The sequence below is a fragment of the Physeter macrocephalus genome, unplaced genomic scaffold, assembly GCF_002837175.3.
Source record: "Physeter macrocephalus isolate SW-GA unplaced genomic scaffold, ASM283717v5 random_550, whole genome shotgun sequence".
NCBI lineage: Eukaryota > Metazoa > Chordata > Mammalia > Artiodactyla > Physeteridae > Physeter > Physeter macrocephalus.
Window position 1 is genome coordinate 3,083 of NW_021145826.1, and position 21,460 is coordinate 24,542.

General features: G+C 47.2%; 1 protein-coding gene across 4 annotated transcripts in view; it reads right to left on the reverse strand.

The window, feature by feature from the left end:
• Positions 1-21,460, reverse strand: part of POFUT1 (protein O-fucosyltransferase 1) — a 23,332-nt gene continuing 1,872 nt past the window's right edge. For 2 of the 4 annotated variants that reach the window (XM_028485748.2, XM_007122342.3), the window contains exons 2-7: positions 20,071-20,192; positions 16,239-16,421; positions 14,781-14,893; positions 5,309-5,501; positions 3,596-3,838; positions 1-810 (exon numbers count right to left, since the gene is read on the reverse strand). In XM_028485748.2, the coding sequence (XP_028341549.1) occupies positions 622-810; positions 3,596-3,838; positions 5,309-5,501; positions 14,781-14,893; positions 16,239-16,343 (843 nt within the window). In that variant the 5' untranslated portion in view covers positions 16,344-16,421; positions 20,071-20,192 and the 3' untranslated portion in view covers positions 1-621. Of the gene's footprint in view, positions 811-3,595; positions 3,900-5,308; positions 5,502-14,780; positions 14,894-16,238; positions 16,422-20,070; positions 20,193-21,460 lie in introns of all 4 variants that reach the window. The other 2 variants (XM_007122340.4, XM_007122341.3) reach the window with 2 other exon arrangements.

Here is a 21,460-nt window from a genome sequence, read left to right on the forward strand (position 1 = left end):
TTCTATTTGCATAGTGTGTACAATGGAGAAGAATGTTTGTGCCCCAAACCCTGGCAATGGCCTAGGAAAGGGGGGCTGACAATGGCTCTGGCCAGGCAGTGGGGATGAGTCTGAGGGCCACTTTGGGGGTCATCTGGAAAAGCAGTCAATACACCCACTCACCCCTGGCCTTATCCACATTCTGTTAAGGTCACTTCAGGTACCTATGTTAATGAACTTCACTGATTTTTTAAAATGAGGGAGAGTTCTAGGGGAGTCATGACCTTGTATCAAAACTATAAAAATCTCTCTCTATATATTATAAAAAAATCTCTCCGAATAGAGTTAGCATCCCAGGCTGCTCAGAGCAGGGCAGACCGAAAGACAGAGGTTGGACTGCTTTGCTGGTGTGAGAAATTCCCAGGAGAAGCAGCAGGGAGCACATGAGAAAGGGAGATGGTCTGGCTACTAGAAGCTTGGAAGTCCCGTGCCCTGGGAGATGGACTGTCTTCCTCCTCCTCCAGGAAGTCCCTGGTACTTTTTTCTGTTCCCTGATCCTTGGGGATCAATCCTGGGAGCACCTCTGGCTGCCAGGGCTGGCTGGAGGGAACAACTCAGACAGGCAGTATGCTCCAGGTAGGATCAGAACTCATCCCGCAGCTGAGGGGGACTGTCCATGCCGAAGAAGGAGGACTGCCTCCCCTGGAGGTCCCGTTCCCGCTTCACAAAGGCAGTGAAGGAGGAGACACAGTTGCCAATAAAGTGGTCAGCTTGGCCGAGGATGTACAGGTCGATCTGGGCCACCTCAGGCTTCAGACTCACCACCTTCACCTGTAGGAGGAAGGGCAGGGTGTTTTAGCCAGGGTGCAGGCCTAAGTGGCCAGCTCAGCCAAGGCCTGCAGCCACCCGCCACCTTCTTTCCCTGTGCTGAAGTCACAGACAGACAAGGAGGCGTACAGAGGATTAAAATGTAGGGTCGGGGCACCTGAGAGAAGTGCTGCCCAGCAGCTGCCTTAGCCCCTCAGCTCCAGACACTCATTCACACTCTGCCTTTGCTTCTTGGTTCCCTCTGTCGGGAACGCCTTTTCCCATCCATCACGGTCCTGACCATACTCTCAAGGTTCAGCTCAAGGTCACCTGAGGGGCTTGGCTTCTCCCACCAAACCACAATCTGACCAAAGCGCACCCCACCCACTTGGTTCTGCTGCCCGGATGCCTCCAAGACTTAAGTCCTGTCCAATCTATCCCCGAGATATTCCCCAAAGGTGAACCCTTCTCTTGATGGATTACTACTCCCTGGCCAGTCACCATAATCTTTTCTCCTCCAGGTCTACTCACCAAAGGAAACTTTTTCAGATTCCCCTATCCCCCGACTCCTCCCTCTACCCCACGCTGAGCGCCCTTAACTGGTGTCCTACTGCTCTTCAGATAAAGATGACAAATCTTGAATGTGGCCTATAAGGCCTGTTCAGCTGCCTCTCCACCTTGAGCTCCAGCCACTACACCAGTCTCCCTTCCACCTCAGGACCCTTGCACATGCTCTTCTGTCTGGAGTGCTTGTCTCTTTGCTTGGTTAACTCCTACTTAACTCTCACCCTGCAGCTCAAGTCACACCTCCTTGGGGAAGCCCACCCTGGCTCCCCCATCTAGTCCAGGCTCCTCTGCTCTACACTCCCACAGAACCACGTTCTTTTACTTCATAGTACACATCTCAGTTTGTAGCTTTCACTCCTTAGTGATTCTCTGGTTAACGTCTGTTTCCTGCACCTGACTGGGGCTGCGGCTGTGTCAGTTTGCTTGCCGCTGCTGGCTGGGGTCTGCCTCAGTACGCATCTGTTGACCGGACAAGTGAGTGAATGAGCCTCCACACCCAAGCCTAGCCCTGTCTTGTGGCGTATCTTATAACTCTTTGCAAGTCTCTTTTCCTGAGTTTAGACTGTGAGCCCTGGAAGGCAGCACCACATCTTATTTATCAGTATCACCGGCTCAGCACTGGCCCAGCTTAACAGATGAGCAAGGCTTAGTTCAAGAGAAAGGGTGGGTTGAGCCCATGGAGAAGGGGGCTGAGTGGTGGAAAAGTGCAAGAACAGTGGCACAGGAACAGGAAATAGAAAATGGCAAGAAACTCAAGGTATAACAAATATACCAACTCTAGAAACTCACAAAAAAACTCCCTGGGACTCTCCAAATGGGGGTGTGGGCAGAGTTGGGGCTGAAAGTGCTTTGCTGTCACACAGAGATTTCTGATGTAATAAATATCATCATCTTGCTATTTGGATGGCAGCATAAAAATAATAGCAGCTTAACCATGGTCAAAATCCCCTGAACAATTCCACCCACGCCCTGAAACTTACCCACTCTGTGTCCTGCCCACTAAAATGAGCCCCAAGACCTCCTGGGTAAATTCTAGTCCTTCATGGGACTTTGGTTTCCTCAGTTATAAAACGCAGGGTTTGGGTTAGAGGCGCTCCAAGGTCTCCCGGCTCTGATATTCTTCTATAAAGCGGGTGTGTGGGGACCAGAATGCTCTGACTCGGCACTTCCTCTACAAGCTGGTAAGAGAGAGAAAGGGAGCCCCTCGACATACAGCCCAGGGCACCCACTGCTAGAAAGCGGATGTCTGTCTTTTAAGGTCTGCACAAGCATTTAGGGCCTTCATTCACTCAAAAGTCTTACTGAATGTTCACTATTAACTCCGTCATTTTATCGATACCTACTTACTTATTACCTATTCTTCACTCATACAGTAACAAGCCTGTTCTAGTATTTACTCATATACTGAACACCTACTATTCACCACCTCTTTAATCATTTACTAAGCACAAAAGAGCCTTCCTTGTATTCAGCAACCACCTACTTCTACTATCAATGACAGCTAACTTTATTCAGCACTTATTTTTTACTGGACCTGTTTTAATTTCTTTATATTTGATCTTCACAATTACACTATGAGATGTAGGCACTACTCTCAGTCCCATTTTATTGACGAGGAAACAGAAGCACAGAGAGGTAAAGTAACTTGTGTAAGGCTGCACAGTGAGTAGAGCCCAAGTCCTCTGGCTCCAGAGTCCATGCTCTTAATCTCTCTGCTGCACTGGACCCCTGCCCTACCAAAGGCCCACTCTTTATGACCTTATTCACCGAACATTTACCAAGTGTCTACCACGTGTCAGGCACTGTCCTAGACACTGTAATGGCAAGGCGGGGTCTCAGCACTGGAGGAGGTCAAAGCAACAGGCTACACCCTGAGGAGTAGAATGGTGAGTCCACCTTGGATCCTGCCTTCAAGGAGTCACAACCGGGAAGAAATAAGACCTGTTTCTACACTGGTCTCACAGTCTAGAAGGTGTCTCAGGAGGAGATGTGATAAAGTGCTGTGACAGCTCCCAGTAGGGATCCATTAGCGATAGGAGTGGAGGGAAATCTGCGGAGCACCTGCGGAGGTGTCTGAGCTGGGGTTTAAAGAAGGGTAGGAACTGGAAGGGAACCTGATGTTCAAGTAAAAGCCTGGTGGTGGGAGGACGTGAAGCAGGAGGTGGGAGCGGGCAGACCACCTTGGTGCTTCCTTTGATTCCCTTCCTGCTGCCCTCCCACCAGGCCCACGTCCCACGTGTACCTTCCCTTTGAAGAGCTGCTGGATCTCGGGTACATAACTCTCAGAGTCAGTGGCAATGTAGACCGACTGGGCGTTCAGCGCTGTCACCCAGAGCTTCAGGGCGCGCCTGATTTCCTTCAGGTCGGGGAGGCACATGGTCATGGTGAGCGGGGCGGCGGTGTGGCGGCTGTAGCCCACGCACTGCGGGGAGGCCATGAAGTGGGCGCCGGCGGTCCCGTCCTTCAGCATGGCGCACGCATTCTTCTGTGGGGCGGGTGGGGACAGAGCTAAAGACGGCCACCGCCCGCAACCCCAGAAGCAAGAGCTGGGAAGGGGAAAAAGGCAGGCAATACAGGAGGAGCGCAACTATTTTTTTTTTTTAAGCGTTGAGGGAAGAGGGAAATGCATCAAAACAGTTAACGGTGGTTATTTCTGGGTAGTGGGATATTGGCTTTACACAATTTTTTTTCTTGGTATAACTGCACTATCTGGAACTTCCAGCAGAATTCTGAACTGTGGTGGTGACGATGGGCAGCCTTGTCTGATTTCTGACTTCGGTGGGAACACTTCTGATAGCTCCCAAGAAGTACGTGTTTGCTGTGGGTTTCGGAGAGATAGCCTTTATCAAGGTAAGGTGGGTCCCTTGTATTTCTGGTTGGTTAAGAGTTGTTTTTCTTCTTTTTTAAATCATAAATGACTGTTGACTTTTTATCAAGTGCTTTCTTGGCCTCCATTGAGATGATTATATGATTTTTCTTCTTTGGGTGTTAATACAGTGAATTTCACTGCATTCCTGGGATAAATTTTACTTGTTTGTGTTGTATGTTCTTTAATATGCTACTGGATTTTACTTGGTAATATTTTACTTAGGATCTGGGCATCTATGTTCTTTATGAGAATGGGCTGTACTTTCCTGAGTTGACCTTATCTGAGTTTGGTATTAGCATTATGCTAGCTTTATAAAAAAAAAAGCATCTTATATCTTCTTATGTTCTAGGGAAGCATAAATGGGAACTATCTGAAACCACTCACAAAATACTCTGGGCCTGGCTCCTTTATTTTGTGGAAAGGGGCAGGAAGGGGGGGCAGGAAGGGAATCTAGTGGGTAAATGTGTGATTGCTTCCTCATTTGACACTGAATGGATTTTGATCTACTTTCTATACTTTTCAGTATCTTTCAAGTTTTCAACGATGAGTATTTCTCACATACGTACATATATATCTTCTTTTGCAAACTAAGGAGATTGTCTACATTACTCCAGTTATTTTCACAAGGAGGATAACCTGATGAGTTTCCTGCACATTTAAGCAGCTGCCAAATTTGGAGGATGACATCTTCATTTGGGGGGAGCCCCACCCAACCTCCAGAGCTTGTTTTTCAACACGGAGTCTACTGGCTAAACACTGAGCTGGGACAGAGGACTGTGGTCTATGGGGCTCTTTCTGGCTTGTTGTCTGACCCAGAGCCTAGCTTGATACCTCAGTTTATCTATCTGTGAAATGAGGATAAAAATGGCAACTGTTAAAATGAAAACTGCCAAGCAAGTGCTCTGGAGCCACATTTCTGACGTGTCTGCGGTGGGATCGTGGGGCACAGTCCCGTGAACTTGGCCAAGTGCGACCTCTCTGCCCTGGCTAGGATGTGGTGCAGTGGGTTCAGTGTCCAATCCCCACAGGCATGGGCCCTGCTCAGAGACGTGTCCATCCCGGCCATGAGAGGAAGGGGGAAGTTACCCAGTCGGAGCCAATGCGCAGGTGGATGCCCACATAGGGCCGGATGAGGTGGGCACGGATCTGGGCCTCCCCTGTCCTCACCATCTCATCTGACCACACCATGTACTTCTGGAGCGGCCTATGCTCCTCCAAGACAGGGAACTGGGCCGGGGCCCCTGGCAGGGCAAGCACTGGATGTTCCTCTGGAGAAAATCTAGGCATGAGACAGAAGGAGAAGAAGTCAGACAGAGAGCGCACAGCGAGTCGGGCCGCCACCCCCATGGGAGAAAGGACGGCGTTGCACCATGCCCCAGAGACCCTGCGGAGGGGCCCCTGCAACATGCAAGAAGCACGAGAGGTTGTGAAACCCCAACGGGCTGATAAGAGACCTTGGCGGCGGCAAGAGGCACAGTATGCAATACTGTCCCGCCACACGGAATTTACAACCCTCTTTGATTGTTTAACAATTAAAAATTTACAGTAGAGCATTCCAACCTTTTGTATGTCATGCTGGCTTCCAATCTGTGGTGCGGTAATTCACCCCAGGTTGGGGTGTCTAGACTGAGTCTTTGCCATTTTACCCACACAGTGGGATCGGGAAGTGCAGCTGCTGACAGGTCACACTCCCAGGGAATGTGTACACTGGATGAGACCATTCACTCAACATTTAACATATTATCTACGGATTGCCTACTATGTGCTGGGGGCCAGGGGAGAATGAGACAGGCATGGTCCCTGCTCTCATGGAAAACACTAGAGGTCTGTAGATGCCCTCCACATACCCTGCCAAAGGCTGTCCCTCCGCCTTGCTCACAATGCACCTTGTAATTATTTTACCTGAGTCCAGAAAAGTCTGCTGGACTCAGGCTTCTGGAGTCAGTATCCCCGCGTGCCTAGAACAGTAAATGTAAGAGCTCAGTAAAGATCTGTTGACTGAATAGAGTGAGGAGCAAACCTGTGTTCCCTCATTAACTAAGCCCAGACTATATTCCAGCAACATGAAATGCCCCGCTCTTCCATAAGCTTGCAATGCACTTTCAAACTACAGATCTCTGCAGACTTCTCCCCTCTACCTGGTATGCCTTCCCTCTGCCAGCCAAAATCCTTTTCCTAAAATTATGAAATAGGTACAGGCACTCTGGAAAACAGTTTGGCAGTTTCTTATAAAATTAGACATGCAATTACGATATGACCCAGCAACTGTACCCTTGGGCATTTATCCCAGAGAAATGGAAACCTATATTCACACATGAACCAGCATGCGAATGTTCACAGCAGCTTTTTTCATAATAGTCAAAAACTGGAATCAACTCAGACGTCATATAACAAGTGACTGGTTAAACAAACTGCAGTACATCCACACCACAGAGCACTACTGCAATAAGAAGGAACCAGCTACTGACACAGGGAACAACTTGGATGGATCTCAAGGGAATTATGCTGAGTGAAAAAAGTCAGCCTCAAAAGGTCACATACTGTATGATTTCATTTATATAACATTGTGAAATGACAAAGTTGAGAAAAAAGAAATGGAGATGGGATTAGTGGTTGCCAGGGGCTAGGGGGAAGAGGAAATAAAACAGTGATTGCTGATGGCTACAGATGTGTGTGTGTGTGTGTGTGTGTGTGTGTGTGTGTGTGTGTGTGTGTGTGTGTTTAGGGAGGTGGGTGTGGTTATAAACTGGCCACACAAAGACCTTTGTGATGTTAGAACTGTTTGATATCTTAACTGTGGTGATGGATACACGAACATACACACATGATAAAATTGAATAGAACTAAGTATACACACACAGAAGTGAGTACAAGTAACACTGGGGAAATTTGAATAAGATGGATGGACTGTACCAATGTCAATATCCTGGTTGTGATACTGTGCTATAGTTTCACAAAATGTTAACATTGGGGGAAACTGGGTAAAGGGTACATGGGATCTCTCTGTATTAATTCTTACAAGTACATGTGAACCTACAGTTATCTCAATAAAAATTTCAATGAAAATATATTAAAAATTTCAGAGCATACAGGATAATACAGAAAATAATTTAACAGTCCACAGAGCTGTGACCCAAATTAGCAAATATTAATACTTTACTTTGTTTCAGATTTTAAAAAATATACACCTGAATAAAAGCTCTATCCTATGATTTCTTTCCCACTTCCTCCTCTTTCCAGAAGATACTGTGGTTTTATGCATGATTACACTTTACTATTTATATTAAAAGGTATTATTCTGTGTGCTCTTTACACAGCGCAATGGTAAAAGCATGGACGGTCGAGCCAGATGACCTTGCTCTAATGTTGACTATGCCACTTACTAACTCGGGCAGGTGACTTAAGCATTCCGTGCCTCAGTTTCCTTAACTGTATAATAGAGCTGATAATAGTTCCCACTTCATAGGGCTGTTGAGATCAAATGGATTAATATAAGCATAGCATTTAGAACAGTGCTTGGCACGTAGAAAGCTCTCAGAAAATTCTCTCACCATCACCACCACCACCATCATCATATTGCATGTAACCTATTTCAACTTTAAAAAAATTCAACTCAGGGACTTCCCTGGTAGCGCAGTGGTTAAGAATCCACCGACACAAGTTCGATCTCTGGTCTGGGAAGATCCCACATGCCGCGGAGCAACTAAGCCCGTGCGCCACACTACTGAGCCTGAACTCTAGAGCCCGCGTGCCACAACTACTGAAGATTGCGTGCCTAGACCCCGTGCTCCGCAACAAAGAGAAGCCACTGTGGTGAGAAGTCTGCGCACCACGACAAAGAGCAGCCCCCACCTGCCACAACTAGAGAAAGCCTGCGCGCAGCAACGAAGACCCAACGCAGCCAAAAATTAAAAAATAAATAAATTTATTTTTAAAAAGTCAACTCTGTTTTAGAGATTTGGCCATGTTGATGGTGTGGATCATGTGATCGTGTTAGTGTCTCTTGAAGTTTTCCATTTGCACGAATAAACTGCGGTTTACCTATCCAGTCCCCTCCTGCTGGTCAGTGAGGCTGTTTCCAATCTTTCCCCATACGACAGTGCTGCAATGGACATGCCACTCTTTCTTCACACCCAACCGAACACCTCGCTCCACAAACACCTTCCAAAGTTCCAAGACCAGTTGCGGCTCCCAAGCCTCAGCTCCTAGGAGAGGGCTCTGTACCACTTCTCCTTTGCTGCCTTCTGCACACTGATGTGCTCAATAACCACCTTCCCTGTCCACTGCCATGAGGGTAGGCCCCAAGCACTCTTGTTCACCATGATTCCCACACACACTGGTGCAAGGCCTGTACCAACTAAGCCACAGCCAAGTGTTCATGGACAGCTTGACTCTATCTAATCCTCGTCTTGTCGGACTTCACATGTACATACATGTGACAGGCAACGTTCCAATTACTTTGTGTACATTAACTCTTTTGATCCTCTTAAGAGCCCCGTGAGGTAAGTACTACTGTTAGTCTCACTTCACAGATGAGGAAATTGAGACACAGAAAGGTTAAGTAGCATGCTCATGGTCACACAGCTAGGAACTGGTGGAGCAGGGATTTGAATCCAGGCAATCTCCTCCAGAACCTTTGCTCTTAACTACTATACCTCACTCCCAGCTCCCTCACCCAGTCAACAAGCACCTCAAAAGCCGAGTCTGTGGCTTATTCTTCTGATTCCCAGCCTAGGCACAGGCCTCAACACATAGTAGGTACAATAAATATGTTTACAGTGAATGAATGAGAATTCAGGGATCTCACCAGAAAGACCAGATCAGGTTGTCAGGGGTTAGAGGAAGAAGTGAATAGTAACTGAGTACCTACTATGGGCCAGGACCTCAGCCAAGCGACTTTCACAGGCCACCTTAAAGGGTTTCAAATGGAAAGCAAAGCTGTGATCTCCCAGGGGGCTGGAACATTAGGATAAAATCAGGAGCTGTTCCCTCCTTGACCTCTTAGAAAGTACCTGCTGTTGACCTTTGGTGAATTCCAAATCTGGAATATCCATCCCCTCTACATGGATCTGGATCAGCACATGTAGCTGTCCCAGTGCAACATCAGCTCTGACATGACAAGCAGTGAGAGGCCAAGACTGATGTGCTCATTTGCTCCCAATGAGGGAGAAGAGTGTTGTTTGGAAAGAAAGTGGGGAATAAGGGTCTTGTTTGGAAAGAAAGCTTGACCAGGTCCATCTGTTCACATCCCTGATGGTTGACCCTAAGTCAGGCCCTTAGCCTGGTCACTGTCCAGCTGAAGAAGGCACACTTTCCTGCTGCTGGGTGCAGTGAACGTCTGGGGTTCTTCACCACCACACTGACACTACTGAGATCCCACTACCAAGCTGGGGTTTCTCCATGCACAGCACCCACATGTGAGCCCAGGATACACCAGTGGATGGATACTATGCTGAGTGCAGAGGATGCAGGGCCATGAAAGAGGCAGAGTCTAGTTCTCAATGTCCCTGACATGAAGAACTACCTTTCCCTGCAGCTCTTTGCATGCCTGGCTTCTTCTCATCCCTCAGGTCTCAGCCCTGCCAATTACATGTCACCTGTTTATGTCCTCCCAAGGAGGCTGCAGCCTGGGAGAACGATAAGCCACGTGCTCAAATACCTGTTACCTTCATACCAAGAGAATGGTTCATAGCCTTCCAACAGTAAATGTGCAATAAATAATAAATGTCTGTTCAATTAAATCTCCATCAGGGTATTCACAGACTCAGAACCAGCAGAGCTGGAAAGATCCTCAGCGGGAAATCACTTAGTGGGGAGAAATAACTCTTATCCTCTTTTCCTAGAAGCCAGTTTTCAGCTGGACACACAGAAGCCCCCAAAAAGACATTTCTCATTACTTCTTGCAGCTAGGTATGGCCACATGTCTAAGTACTGGCCAATGAGCTGGTGTAAGCAAGCTATAAGGAAGGCTCCTTAAAAAGGTGAGGATGTGCCCTTCTTCTGCCCCTTTTGTCCTTCCAGCTACCTGGGGCTTCATGAGTCATCTTGGCCCATGAGGTGATACTAAGGATAAAAGCCAGTACTGGGGGAATTCCTTGGTGGTCCAGTGGTTAGGATTCTGCGCTTCCACTGCAGGGGGCAGGGGTTCGATCCCTGGTTGGGGAACTAAGATCCCGCATGCCGTGCAGTGTGGACAAAAAAAAAAAAAAAAAAAAAAAAAAGCCAGTACTGGGATGGCTGAGCAGAGATGGGAGCCTAATTCCTAGACACAAGGGAGCTGCCATGCAGCCCTGGGTTATGCAGCCCTGGGTTGCAGAGCCCAGTCCTTTTTTACTTAAGAAAACAATGAACTTTCATCTTGCTAGTCTGCTGTTATTTAGGGTTTTCTGTTACATGTAGCTAAGTTAAACCTGGTACACCCGGACCTGTGGCCACCAGCACTTTTAGCTGATATACAAGAGGGTTACTGGTTGAAGGCAGTGGGGGAGGGGAACAGAGCAGTTCCAACTTGGCCCCCGTTGCTGCCCCCACAGCACTACAGTGCTTCTCCAGAACTCTAAAACTCAAAGAACACTTTGAAAGTGACCGATCTTGCTCAATCCCTTCATTTTATAGATAGAGCACTGTGGCCAGAGAAGGGAAGCAATCTGCAGTTACACAGTGAGCCAGGGAAGCGGCTGACCCTTTCTAATGCCATTCTCCCTACACCCATGCCCCTGCCCCCAAATGACAATTTTCTACGGCAAGAAAGTGTCCACTATTTAAGAAAACGTTTAAAATACTTAAACTCTCAAAACTCACCCCTGCAAACACTCACAGGATTCTTATCAGACTGCTTCACCAGGGCCTACAAAGCCCTGTACAGTCTGACCCCTGCCCACTTCTCCAATCTCCTGTTCTATATGGCAGGTTAATTCAAGTCTCCTCCCAATAGCATTTGGCAGAGGTAACAGTGTCCCGGTTGCCAGGCCCAGGCTTTAGGGTGCCAGCAGCTTCCACGTTCTGTCTCTTGGAGCACGCACGCCCTGGATGCACCCTCTCAGAACCCAGCTGCCACGCTGTCGGAAGTCCAAGCCACACGGAGAGGTCAAGAGTATACATGCCAGCCGAATGCCGCAGGTGAGCTCCCAGATGACAGCCAGCACCACCTGCCAGCCATGAGTGAGCCCTCTTGGACATGCAGCCCAGTTGAGCCTTCAGATCTCCAGTCCCAGCCGACAGCTGACTGTAGCCATGTGAGACCACAAGCAAGAAGTGCCCAGCTAACCCAAGTGTCCATCAACAGATGAATGGATATCCCACACACATACCCTACCCAACACACTCCACTGGCATGGAGTGGAATACACATATACACACCAGTTAACCATTTTTTGAAATCTCATGTTTTTACACGTTTAGAACTGATCCTGCCAATGATATTTACTAACCTGATAAATATCAATTACTCCTCAGAAAAGATAGTTACTCAGTTACAAACTATATGTAATAATTTCATTTTAAGTTAATATGTATAGGTATACGTTGTATATGTACATAAAAATACACCCATTTTGGAGGGTGGAAGTATACATATCAAAATTCTAATAGTTTTTTGGAGGGGTGATGGGAGTATGAGTAAGTTTATTTTCTTCTTTATTAAAAAAAAAAAACAACAAACCACCAAATGTGGTGGGTATTCCAAAGAGTATTCATCTTAAGAAATTAGATGTTTAACATGGATTGGAACTTTGTACAGTTGGGATTCCATAAAGAAAATGGAAAAACAAAAACCAAACCAAAGACCTGTCCTGCTAAGCCAGTCGACCCACAGAACTCTGAGCAATCATTCTAAATTGTTGTTGAGCTACTGAGTGTGAGAGTGGTTTATTACACTGTGACGGACGATGGGAACACCCTACCCTTCTCCTCCTGAAATGCTCCACACCAGCCACTGTGGCCTTCCCCTTGACCACACCAAGCTTGTCCTGCCTCAGAGGTTTCAATGTCCCCACCATGAAGAACTACCTTTCCCTCCAGCTCTTGGCATGGCTGGCTCCTCATCCTTCAGATCTGTTATGGACTAAATGTTTGTGCCCCCCCCCCTCACCAATTCATATGTTGAAGCCCCAACTCCCAATGTGATAGTATTAGGAAGTGGGCCTTTTGGGGGCAGTTACATTTAGATGGTCATGAGGGTAGAGCCCTCGTGATGAGATTAGTGCCCTTATAAGAGACCAGAGAGCTTGCTCTCTCTCCAACATGTGAGGATACGGTAAGAGGCGGCAACTGCAAGCCAAGGAGTCCTTACTAGAACCTGACCACGTTGGGACCGTGATCTCAGACATCCCAGCCTCCAAAAGCATGAGAAATAAATGTCTGTTGTTTAAGCCCTCTAGTCTGTGGTATTTTGTTAAAGCAGTCCAAGCTGACAAAGACAAGGTCTTTGCCTGCCAATCACACATCACCTGCTTATATCCCTCAGAGCACTATGTCTTCTGGGACTATCTTACGTAAAAATGTATTCACTGTCTCCCGTTAGACTCAGCTCCATCAGGGCAGGGGCCTTATCTGCTTTATTCTTGCCTGTCTCCCCATCATCCACACCAGTGCTTGACACTCAGGCGGTGCTTCTTACATGTGTGTGGAAGGAAGGAAGCTGCCCAGGTGGTCCTAGCTCTCTCCAACTGCCTCCAGGGACCTCATCTTCCCCACTAGTCTTCCTTTCCCAAAAATTTGGTTGTAAGGCACAAGCTTCCCCAAGCCCTTACACAATTCCTACAACTCAATGAACTGAAGCAAGACCATGGGGCCATGAACAAGTGTTTCAGCAACACTGTCCGACTGATGCATCCATGCAGCCCTGTCCCTTCTCTTCCAACCAGGACTGTGTGCTTTTTGGAATTTGCTCTTAGAGCTGCTTTTAGAGCTGGTATCATGTTTTTTTCCCCCCTGGCATTTTAGAGGCAAATCTCCATCCTCTGAGGACAGGTCTGCCGTCTGGCAATAGCTCTGGGTCATTCAGAGTTGAATGGGGAGAACCAAGCAGGTGATCAAATGGGAATCAACAATTCCCTATCCGGGATCAACAATGAGGGGGATTAGACTCAGCCAGGACTGAGTATCCTCAGTAGCTCATGAACTAGCTCTGAAGGCAAGTCCCAAATAGGAATTGGCAGCTATTAAAGGCACAGCTCTTTTCTCCACAGTGATGAAGAATGGGTGCTCTGGAGTCGGGCTGCCTGGATTCAAATCCCAGCTCTGCCACTTCAAGCTGCATGACCTTAGGGAAGTGACCTCACTTCTCTCTGTCTCAATTTCCTTACCTGTAAAGCAGAGATGGCAATAACACTTGTCCCCCAGACTCATTAGAAGACTTAGGTAGTGAAGATTTAGAACAGCAACTGGCACAAGTAAGCACTAAATAAATATTAATTCTTATTACCTATGAAACCTTACATACAGACCCCTGCTGCCCAGTCAATAGCTGCATTACCTTGGGCAAGTTATTTAGCCTTACTGAGCCCAGTTTCTTCACCTGTCAAATGGAAATTGATCATAATACCCATTTCATGAAATTTCTCAAAGACTTAAATAAAATAAAGCATGTGAATAATAGTAACAAGTAACACTGACTGGCCCTCTACTATGTGCCATGTGATTTATACACTTGGAGGCAGATACCATAGTGCTCCTTCCATTAAACCAAGGAGGAAACTCAGGCCAGACAGCTGGAGTGGCTCACTCAGGGTCATCTGAGAAAGAGGTAGGGCTGGGTCAGAGCTCAGGGCTGTCTTATACTGAGCCTGTGCTCGTTCCTCTGCATCAGTCTATCTTTGGCTAACTAAATGCCAAGTGCTGGGACCTCACAAGAATTCATAAGCCCCTCATGGTTCCTAACCCAGGTCTGACATCTAAGCCCATGCTCTTTCTTGCCACACTATAGCATCAGGGGCAAATGTACTATGTTAGTGTCATCATTATATCTAGACTGTAGCCAGCTGAAGGCTGAGACTGGGTCTTCCTCATTTTTATGCATCACCTCTGGCCTTTGAGCACTATGTCTCATACGTGACAGATGCTCTATAAATATTTCACAGCCTGTGGCTATGCCCTGCTAACCTATTTTTTGTTTTTTAATAGGGCTTACTGGAGCACAATTAATAAAGCACATCCAATTATTATCAGGATGACATCATTTCTCCGTCTGCACCTGAAGCTGTCTTTCTCTAGAAGCAGCTTCCAGTTTTCACCTTGTGAAGAGGAAGGTAACAGGGGAGTGATTCTCACGCCTAGAGGAGGAAATCGAGACTCATGTGACTGCACAATATTCTTTTTATGACATCCTTTATTGGCTGATAAACTCTTGCTCAACCTTGTGGCAGGTCAACGTCCCACCGTGTCAGGCGTTGAGATGGGAACAGATCACTTAGGATCCCAAGTTCAACAGACAGAACAGCCGCACCTTTGGTCTCATACATCAGGGTGTGGTAGAGGGGGAGAAGGCCAGGAAGGTGCTGAGTGCCCATGGGCCCCCCAACTCTCCCCTAATCCCAGCAATGCTGCCCCCTCCACATACCTCTGGATCCACTGGTCTCTGTAGGAGGCGCTGAAGGAAATGCCTGCAAAAAGCTCAGACCTGTTGAAACTCACATGAAACTGATCCCAAAATGGGCCAAAGGGGTTTCCTTCCTAGAGAAAGAGAGTGGGAAAAGGCTTACTGAGCGGGAGGGAAAGCCAGTTGGGGATGGGGCCAGGGAACTGTGGATGGGGGAACCCTGGGCGATTTGAGCTGAGGAGGGCAGCTTGGCCTCCAGTCTGGTTTTCAGCGGGCAACGTTCACCACAATATCTGAAGGAGTCTTTCCTGCTCGTGTGCCATATGCCGCTGACCCTGCAGCATTGGTGGGGGTCTGGGGAGGAAGCCAACCTTGGATTTGGGACCATGGACTATGACCTCCAAGAGACCTTCAAGACCCAGCTAATCAAAAAAAAAAAAAAAAAGGTCCCTAGTTTCTTTGGGCTTCCCTGGTGGCGCAGTGGTTGAGAGTCTGCCTGCCGATGCAGGGGACATAGGTTCGTGCCCCGGTCCGGGAAGATCCCACATGCCACGGAGCGGCTGGGCCTGTGGGCCATGGCTGCTGAGCCTGCGCGTCCGGGAGCCTGCGCTCCGCAACGGGAGAGGCCACAGCAGTGAGAGGCCCGCGTACCACAAAAAAAAGACCCAGCTAATCCAGTGCCCTTATTTTCAAGATGGAAACCAGGACCCAGACAAGGTAAGACACTTGCTCAAGCTCACAGAGCAAGTGAGGGCAATGTTGGGGCTGTAAGCAAGGTCTCCCTTCTCAAATTTCACAGCGCCTCCAACCACCCTCCTCAGACTTTAGCATAAGCACTGAAACACATGTTGGGGATTGTCTTATTCCCAAAGTGCCAGAAATTTACAAACTTCTACTGATACATATAACAGCTTCTCATTTACCTGTTGAGAGGCAAGAAAGTATACAAGTTAGGAGGGTGGACAATGGAACCATATTACCACAACTTATTTGCTATTATGATTTTGGGCAAAATATTAAACCTCTCTTTGTTGCATTCAGTGTCCTCTCTATAAAATGGGGTATTAATAGTACTTTCCTCATGGAACAGTTTAAGGATTAAGTGGGATAATATGTGGAAAGCTCTTAACATGGTACCTGGCGTGTAGTAAGTGCTATGTGAGTATTAGTGATTATTACTGATGTGGCACTTTACAGTTTACAAGCACTCTTACACCTGGCCCTCATTGATACTTTATGAGCAAGACACAGCAGGGACTGGTGTCTTTACTTTGTAGGTAGAAATAAAGGCTCAGAGGAAGCAAAGTCCTCTGCCCAAAGTGACACTGCTGACAAATGCCAGAAATGGGACTTAAATCTCCATCTTTCTATTCTAGGCCCTTCTGGTGCCTTCCCCCACACACTGCTATCGCACAGTGTCTCAGGGGCCTAGAGGACCTGGAACAGGCAGAAAGGGTCCCCCAGACCCACAGAACCCACCTTCATGGGGCATGTCTTCTTATCAGAGCTTCGCTGGGCTGCCACCTCAAAGCAGTATGCCACCCGCTTCTCAGGGGGCCAGTGAGTAGGTGCCAGCTTCTCCATGAAGTCCTCCAGGCTGATGACCCGATGGTAGGCCTGGAGGGGCTCCAGTTTGAAGTACTTCTGGTAGGACACGTGGAGCTACAGGAAAAGTGGGGAAAAGGAGGGGGTGAGGGCCCCTTCTCAGTATCCTAGTGGCTGTTTCAAAGACATTCATTAAAACCATATAGTCTAAGACCCAGACAGCTTGGACTACATGACAGTGAACAACTTTTGATAAAAGACACCACAGTTAGAACGGAGGCTGGGAGAAGACATCTGCAAACTAAAGAACAAACAGTAATACACCTCATATTAAAAAATGCCTGCTGATTTATAAGAAAAAAGACAAATGATGCAAGAGAAACCATGGGCAAAGGATAGGAGTGAGCAACTCACAGCAAAGGGAACCCAAATAGCCAACACACTCGAAAGATGTGCAAGCTCACAAGAATTAGGAAAAAGAAAATTACAATGACAGCAAGACACCACTTCTTACCCATGAGACCAGCAAACATTTAAAAGCTTAACTCTAATTACTGGAAAAGATACGGCTGATAGAAGTATACATTTTGGAACAACTACTTTGGAGTGTAACCCCTTACAAGCATCTAATAGAATTTTAAAGGTGCCCTCTACCTCTAGGTATTTGCCTTAGAGAATGCTGCCCTTTGTACCAAGAGATGGATAAAAGGATGCTCAGTGCCACAATGGAAGTAGTACAGGAAAAAACTTGGAAGGAGTCATACCAAAAGACACTAAATCCATGATAGTGGTTGCCTCTGGGGGTGGGGGAGGGACTAGAAGTAGCCTCGAGCCAAGACACACAATCTTTTAACGACTCTATCTATAAACTTTTATTTCTTTTATTAACAAAAAGAAAACATGAAGCAAGGATGAGAAAATGTTAATGATTATCATTTCTAGTGGTAGATACATGGATGGTGATTATGGTAATCTCTGTATTTTTCTAGACTTAAGAAAATTTCTTAGAACACCATGAAATAAAATTTAGACTTTATCCTATAGGTCAGAGTTCCAAAGCATGTTCCACTAGTTCAGGTGGGTAAAGGGTTCTGCAATAAAAAGGCTCCAGAAATAAACAGGCCTGGGAAATGCTATGTTAAGCAGGTTTCTTTATGACAGAACTTCTCAGGGCCTTTAATATGCTAACATGCATTTTGAATCTCCAAATTTGGGGGGAATGAGGAATTGAGAACACAATATCCCAAACTGACTTAACCACCGCACCATTCCTGCACAAGCCATTGATGTTCCAATGAACAGACTTCGAGAACCTTAATTATTAGCAACAAGGTCTTGTTGAAGGATTTTAAGCAGAAATAATATGAGATCTGCTCTCTTGAAAGATCACTCTGGCGGCAGAAGAGAGAATGTACTGATGGTAAGATAAGAGGAAGGAGAGGAATTAGGAAGCTACTGCAATGGTCCTTTTACTTGTTCAAGTATTTATTCAACATGTATTTTTGTTTTGTTTTGTATGCTTTGTTTTGTTTCAACATTTTTTTTTTTTTTTTTTTTTGTGGTACGCGGGCCTCTCACTGCCGTGGCCTCTCCCGTTGCGGAGCACAGGCTCCGGACGCGCAGGCCCAGCGGCCATGGCTCACGGGCCCGGCCGCTCCGCAGCATGCGGTATCCTCCCAGACCGGGGCACGAACCCGTGTCCCCCGCATCGGCAGGCGGACTCTCAACCACTGCGCCACCAGGGAAGCCCCTCAACATATATTTTTGAGCATCTCCAAAAGTCCGAGAGATGGGGAAGCATGGACAGGTTAAAAAATGTAAAGGGAGGTGAAGTACAGAGTAAAGGGAAGCATTTAGGATGACTTCTAGGTTCCTGGCCCAGGTGAATGGAGGTGACATAAACTAAGGCTGGAAATATAGGTGGTTACACAGGTTTGAGGGGAAAGTTCTGGCTTTGTGAACTTCAGATAATCTGTGGGTCATCCAAGTAGACCCAAAGGCACAGGGGTTAGAAACACGAGGCCTGTGGTCAGAGGAGAGTCTGGGCCACAGATAAATTTGGGAGGTACGTGGAGAAGAGTGAAAGCCCAAGAGTCAACAGAAACTTATAGCAAAGCAAATAATGGTAATAAAAGCAACTAATATTTACTGAGTGCTGGGTTAACAGCAGGTGCTGTACTCATCATGTTTCATGGACTTGATCATCTAATTGTAAGAGGTAGGAATACAACCATCTCCAGTTTATTTATGAAGAAACCCAGGTGGACAGAATCTAGGTAACTCATCTGAAGTCACACAGCTAATAAGCAAACAGAAAAAGGAGACACACCAACATTTAAACAGTGGGTGGGGAGAGAGGAGCCCCTGATGTAGCACAAAGAGGAAAACGTGGAGAGATTGGGCTGAAGCAGGAACAGGCTGTGTCTTGGAAGCCAGGGGAGTAGGAAGTTCAAGAAGGAGAGAGGCACATGGGGCCAGGTGCCACCGGGAGGTCAGTTGAGATAAAGATTGAGAAATGACTCCTGGATTTGGCAATTCTGAGGTCCTTAGTGGCCTCGGTGAGAACAGTCCCAGCGGGGAAGGGGAGCCCAACTGGGGTAGGTTGAGTAACCCGTAGAAAGCAAGAAGTGGAGACTCTGAAAGACTCCTAGCTGAGAAGGCAAGGCGAGAGAAGGAAAGCAAACCAGAGGGAGACCAATGAGCCAGGTCTAAACTATAACAGTGAGTACAAAAAGTCAGAGCATCAACAGCTCCCGGTTACTAAGGACTCCCTGCATCCTAAGCACTTTCAACTGATGGCTTCAGCTGATTCTAAGAGGGAGGCATTCCACAATCACTAACTCACTGAGGGAGGTAGCAACAATTATTACCATCCTATTTTAAAGATGAGGAAACTGAGGCACAAAGAGGTCAAGTACCCTGCCCAGGCTATATGGCTAGTAAGTGGCCAAGCCAGGCTATGATCTCAGGTACTCTGGCTTTTAACCATTCTAAATACAGGCGTGTGCAGGAAAAAATAAAACCCAGGTTTTAGGCTGTAAGAATAAAACACAGTGTTTTGTACATACTAACCATAATTTTTTGAAGTTTATTAAAAACTTTCAAAGTCAATTCACTAAATATTAATTCAGTTCCTACTGCCAGGCCCCTGGAATTACGTTGTGAACAATGACAGACACAGGACTGGTGGAAAACATAAAGAACATGGAAGAAATTAGATGATGCTGGGCTTCCCATGCTAAGGGACCCCTGGATGAGGTGAGAGGCAGTGCTGGAGCCAGACTGCTCCGGTTTGCGGCCCTGGACATGTTATTAACAAACTTGTGCCTCTATTTCACCTTCAGAACTGATAATAGCAACCATCACCTCTGACCAATGGGTGGGACCAAACAAGGCTGGAAATGGAGTCTGGAGGTTCAGGTCACAGGCTCTGGAGTCAGAGACACATGGGCTTGAATTCCAGCCTACTACTCACAAGCTGTGTGAGTGTGAGTAAGTTACCTAACCTCTCTAAACCCATTTCCTCATAGGGATGTGATGAGAAGGAAAAGAGCTAATCCTGATGCAGTGCTCAGAAACAGTGCCTGGCAGTCAACAGGTGCTGGATAAATTTTAGCCAGTTAGCCAGGAAAGAAAGTTCTGGGGCGGAGGGGGGAGGGCAAACTCAGAGGGGTGGGAGGTAAAGCCTACAGAAAGACTTGGGGTCAAGCAGAGGTGAGCAGGATTAGGGAAAGGTGGACAAGGGTCAACAGCAGGAGGTACTCACATTGGTGAAAGGAGGCTTGTGATGCTGGTACTCAATCCAAGGAGGTACAGCCAGGGTGCGGTTCAACAGCTTTGCAAATGCCACGGAGCCCAAGAAATGATCAGCCTGGTTCCCAAAGCGCCCTGGATGGTATATTGCAGGTGAAGTGAGGACTAGGGCGTCGAGGGCTTGGGGCATGCAAGGCTCAGAAAGGATGCAGAGCCAGGAGTGTGGAGGGCCAGGACACCAAGGAGAGCCAGGGGAGCTGGCAGCATGGGATCAAGTCTGGACTCCTGGGTCTGACGGTCAAGGCCCTTCAGGCCCTGCCTCTTCTGCCTCAGCCACTCCAGGTTCCTTGCCGTTTCCCAAACATGCTCTACACTTCCCATCCCCACCCCATGCCTTTGCTCTTGCTGTTCCATCAGCCAGGAGTGACCTTCTACTTCTATTTCCTCCCACCTGCATGTGAAGGGGTAACTCCAATGCCTCACTCACTGGGATCCTTGCATTACCTCTCTGCCATATTCAGTTCCCCTTCTCTGCCTCCCACCTTGGATATGAGTTACTTGTGGTTCTTCACTCTTCCTAGAATGTCCTTTCCCATTTCCCAGCCTCTGGCTGTTTCCTCAGCCTGTGAATGCTTCAGGTGCAAGGTCCCTGTCTGACTCTTTCTGTTATCCCCAGCATGGCATCCATTCATTCATTCCACAAAGATTGTTGAGAGGCCACAATGTGTCAGGCTCTCTGCTAGGTGCTGGGACACAGGAGTGAGCAAGAAGGACAAGGTCTCTGCCTTCAAGGCATTCACGGTCCAGGTAGGGGGACAGTAAACATATAAACAAATATACAGTGATAAATTTTGATAAGTTCAAAAAAGTGAAAAAAGTTTGGTGATGGAGAACAATGAGGAGGAGATTATTTGGGTTGAGGTCAGTGAAGTCTCTTCTGGTGACATTTAAGCTGTGGCCTGAGGATGGGAAGGAGTTGGTCTGGCACAAGGCAAGGGGAGGGTGTTCCCGGCAGAGGGAGTAGCACAGGCTGCAGGACCTGAGTACGTGTAAGGAACAGAAAAGAATAACTGTGCCTGCACCTGGAGGGTCTGGGGAGAAGGGTGTGGTGGAGACGATGCGCAGAGGGCAACATCATTATGGTTAGGAGTGTGGAGGGTTTTAAGAAGAAATAACTTTAACAGTGACGATCCACCACTCCCATTTAAACTGCACCCCTCACCCAGCTTTTAGATTCTCGCTTACCCTGCTCTATTTTATTTTCCCATAGCACTCATCCATAAATACTATGCAGTTACTTATTTTTTATATTTATCTTTTATGGCCTGTCTTTCCCAACTAAAACGAAGGCTCTACAAGGGCATGGAGCTTTCTGTCTTATCACCACCGTATCCCTGGAGCAG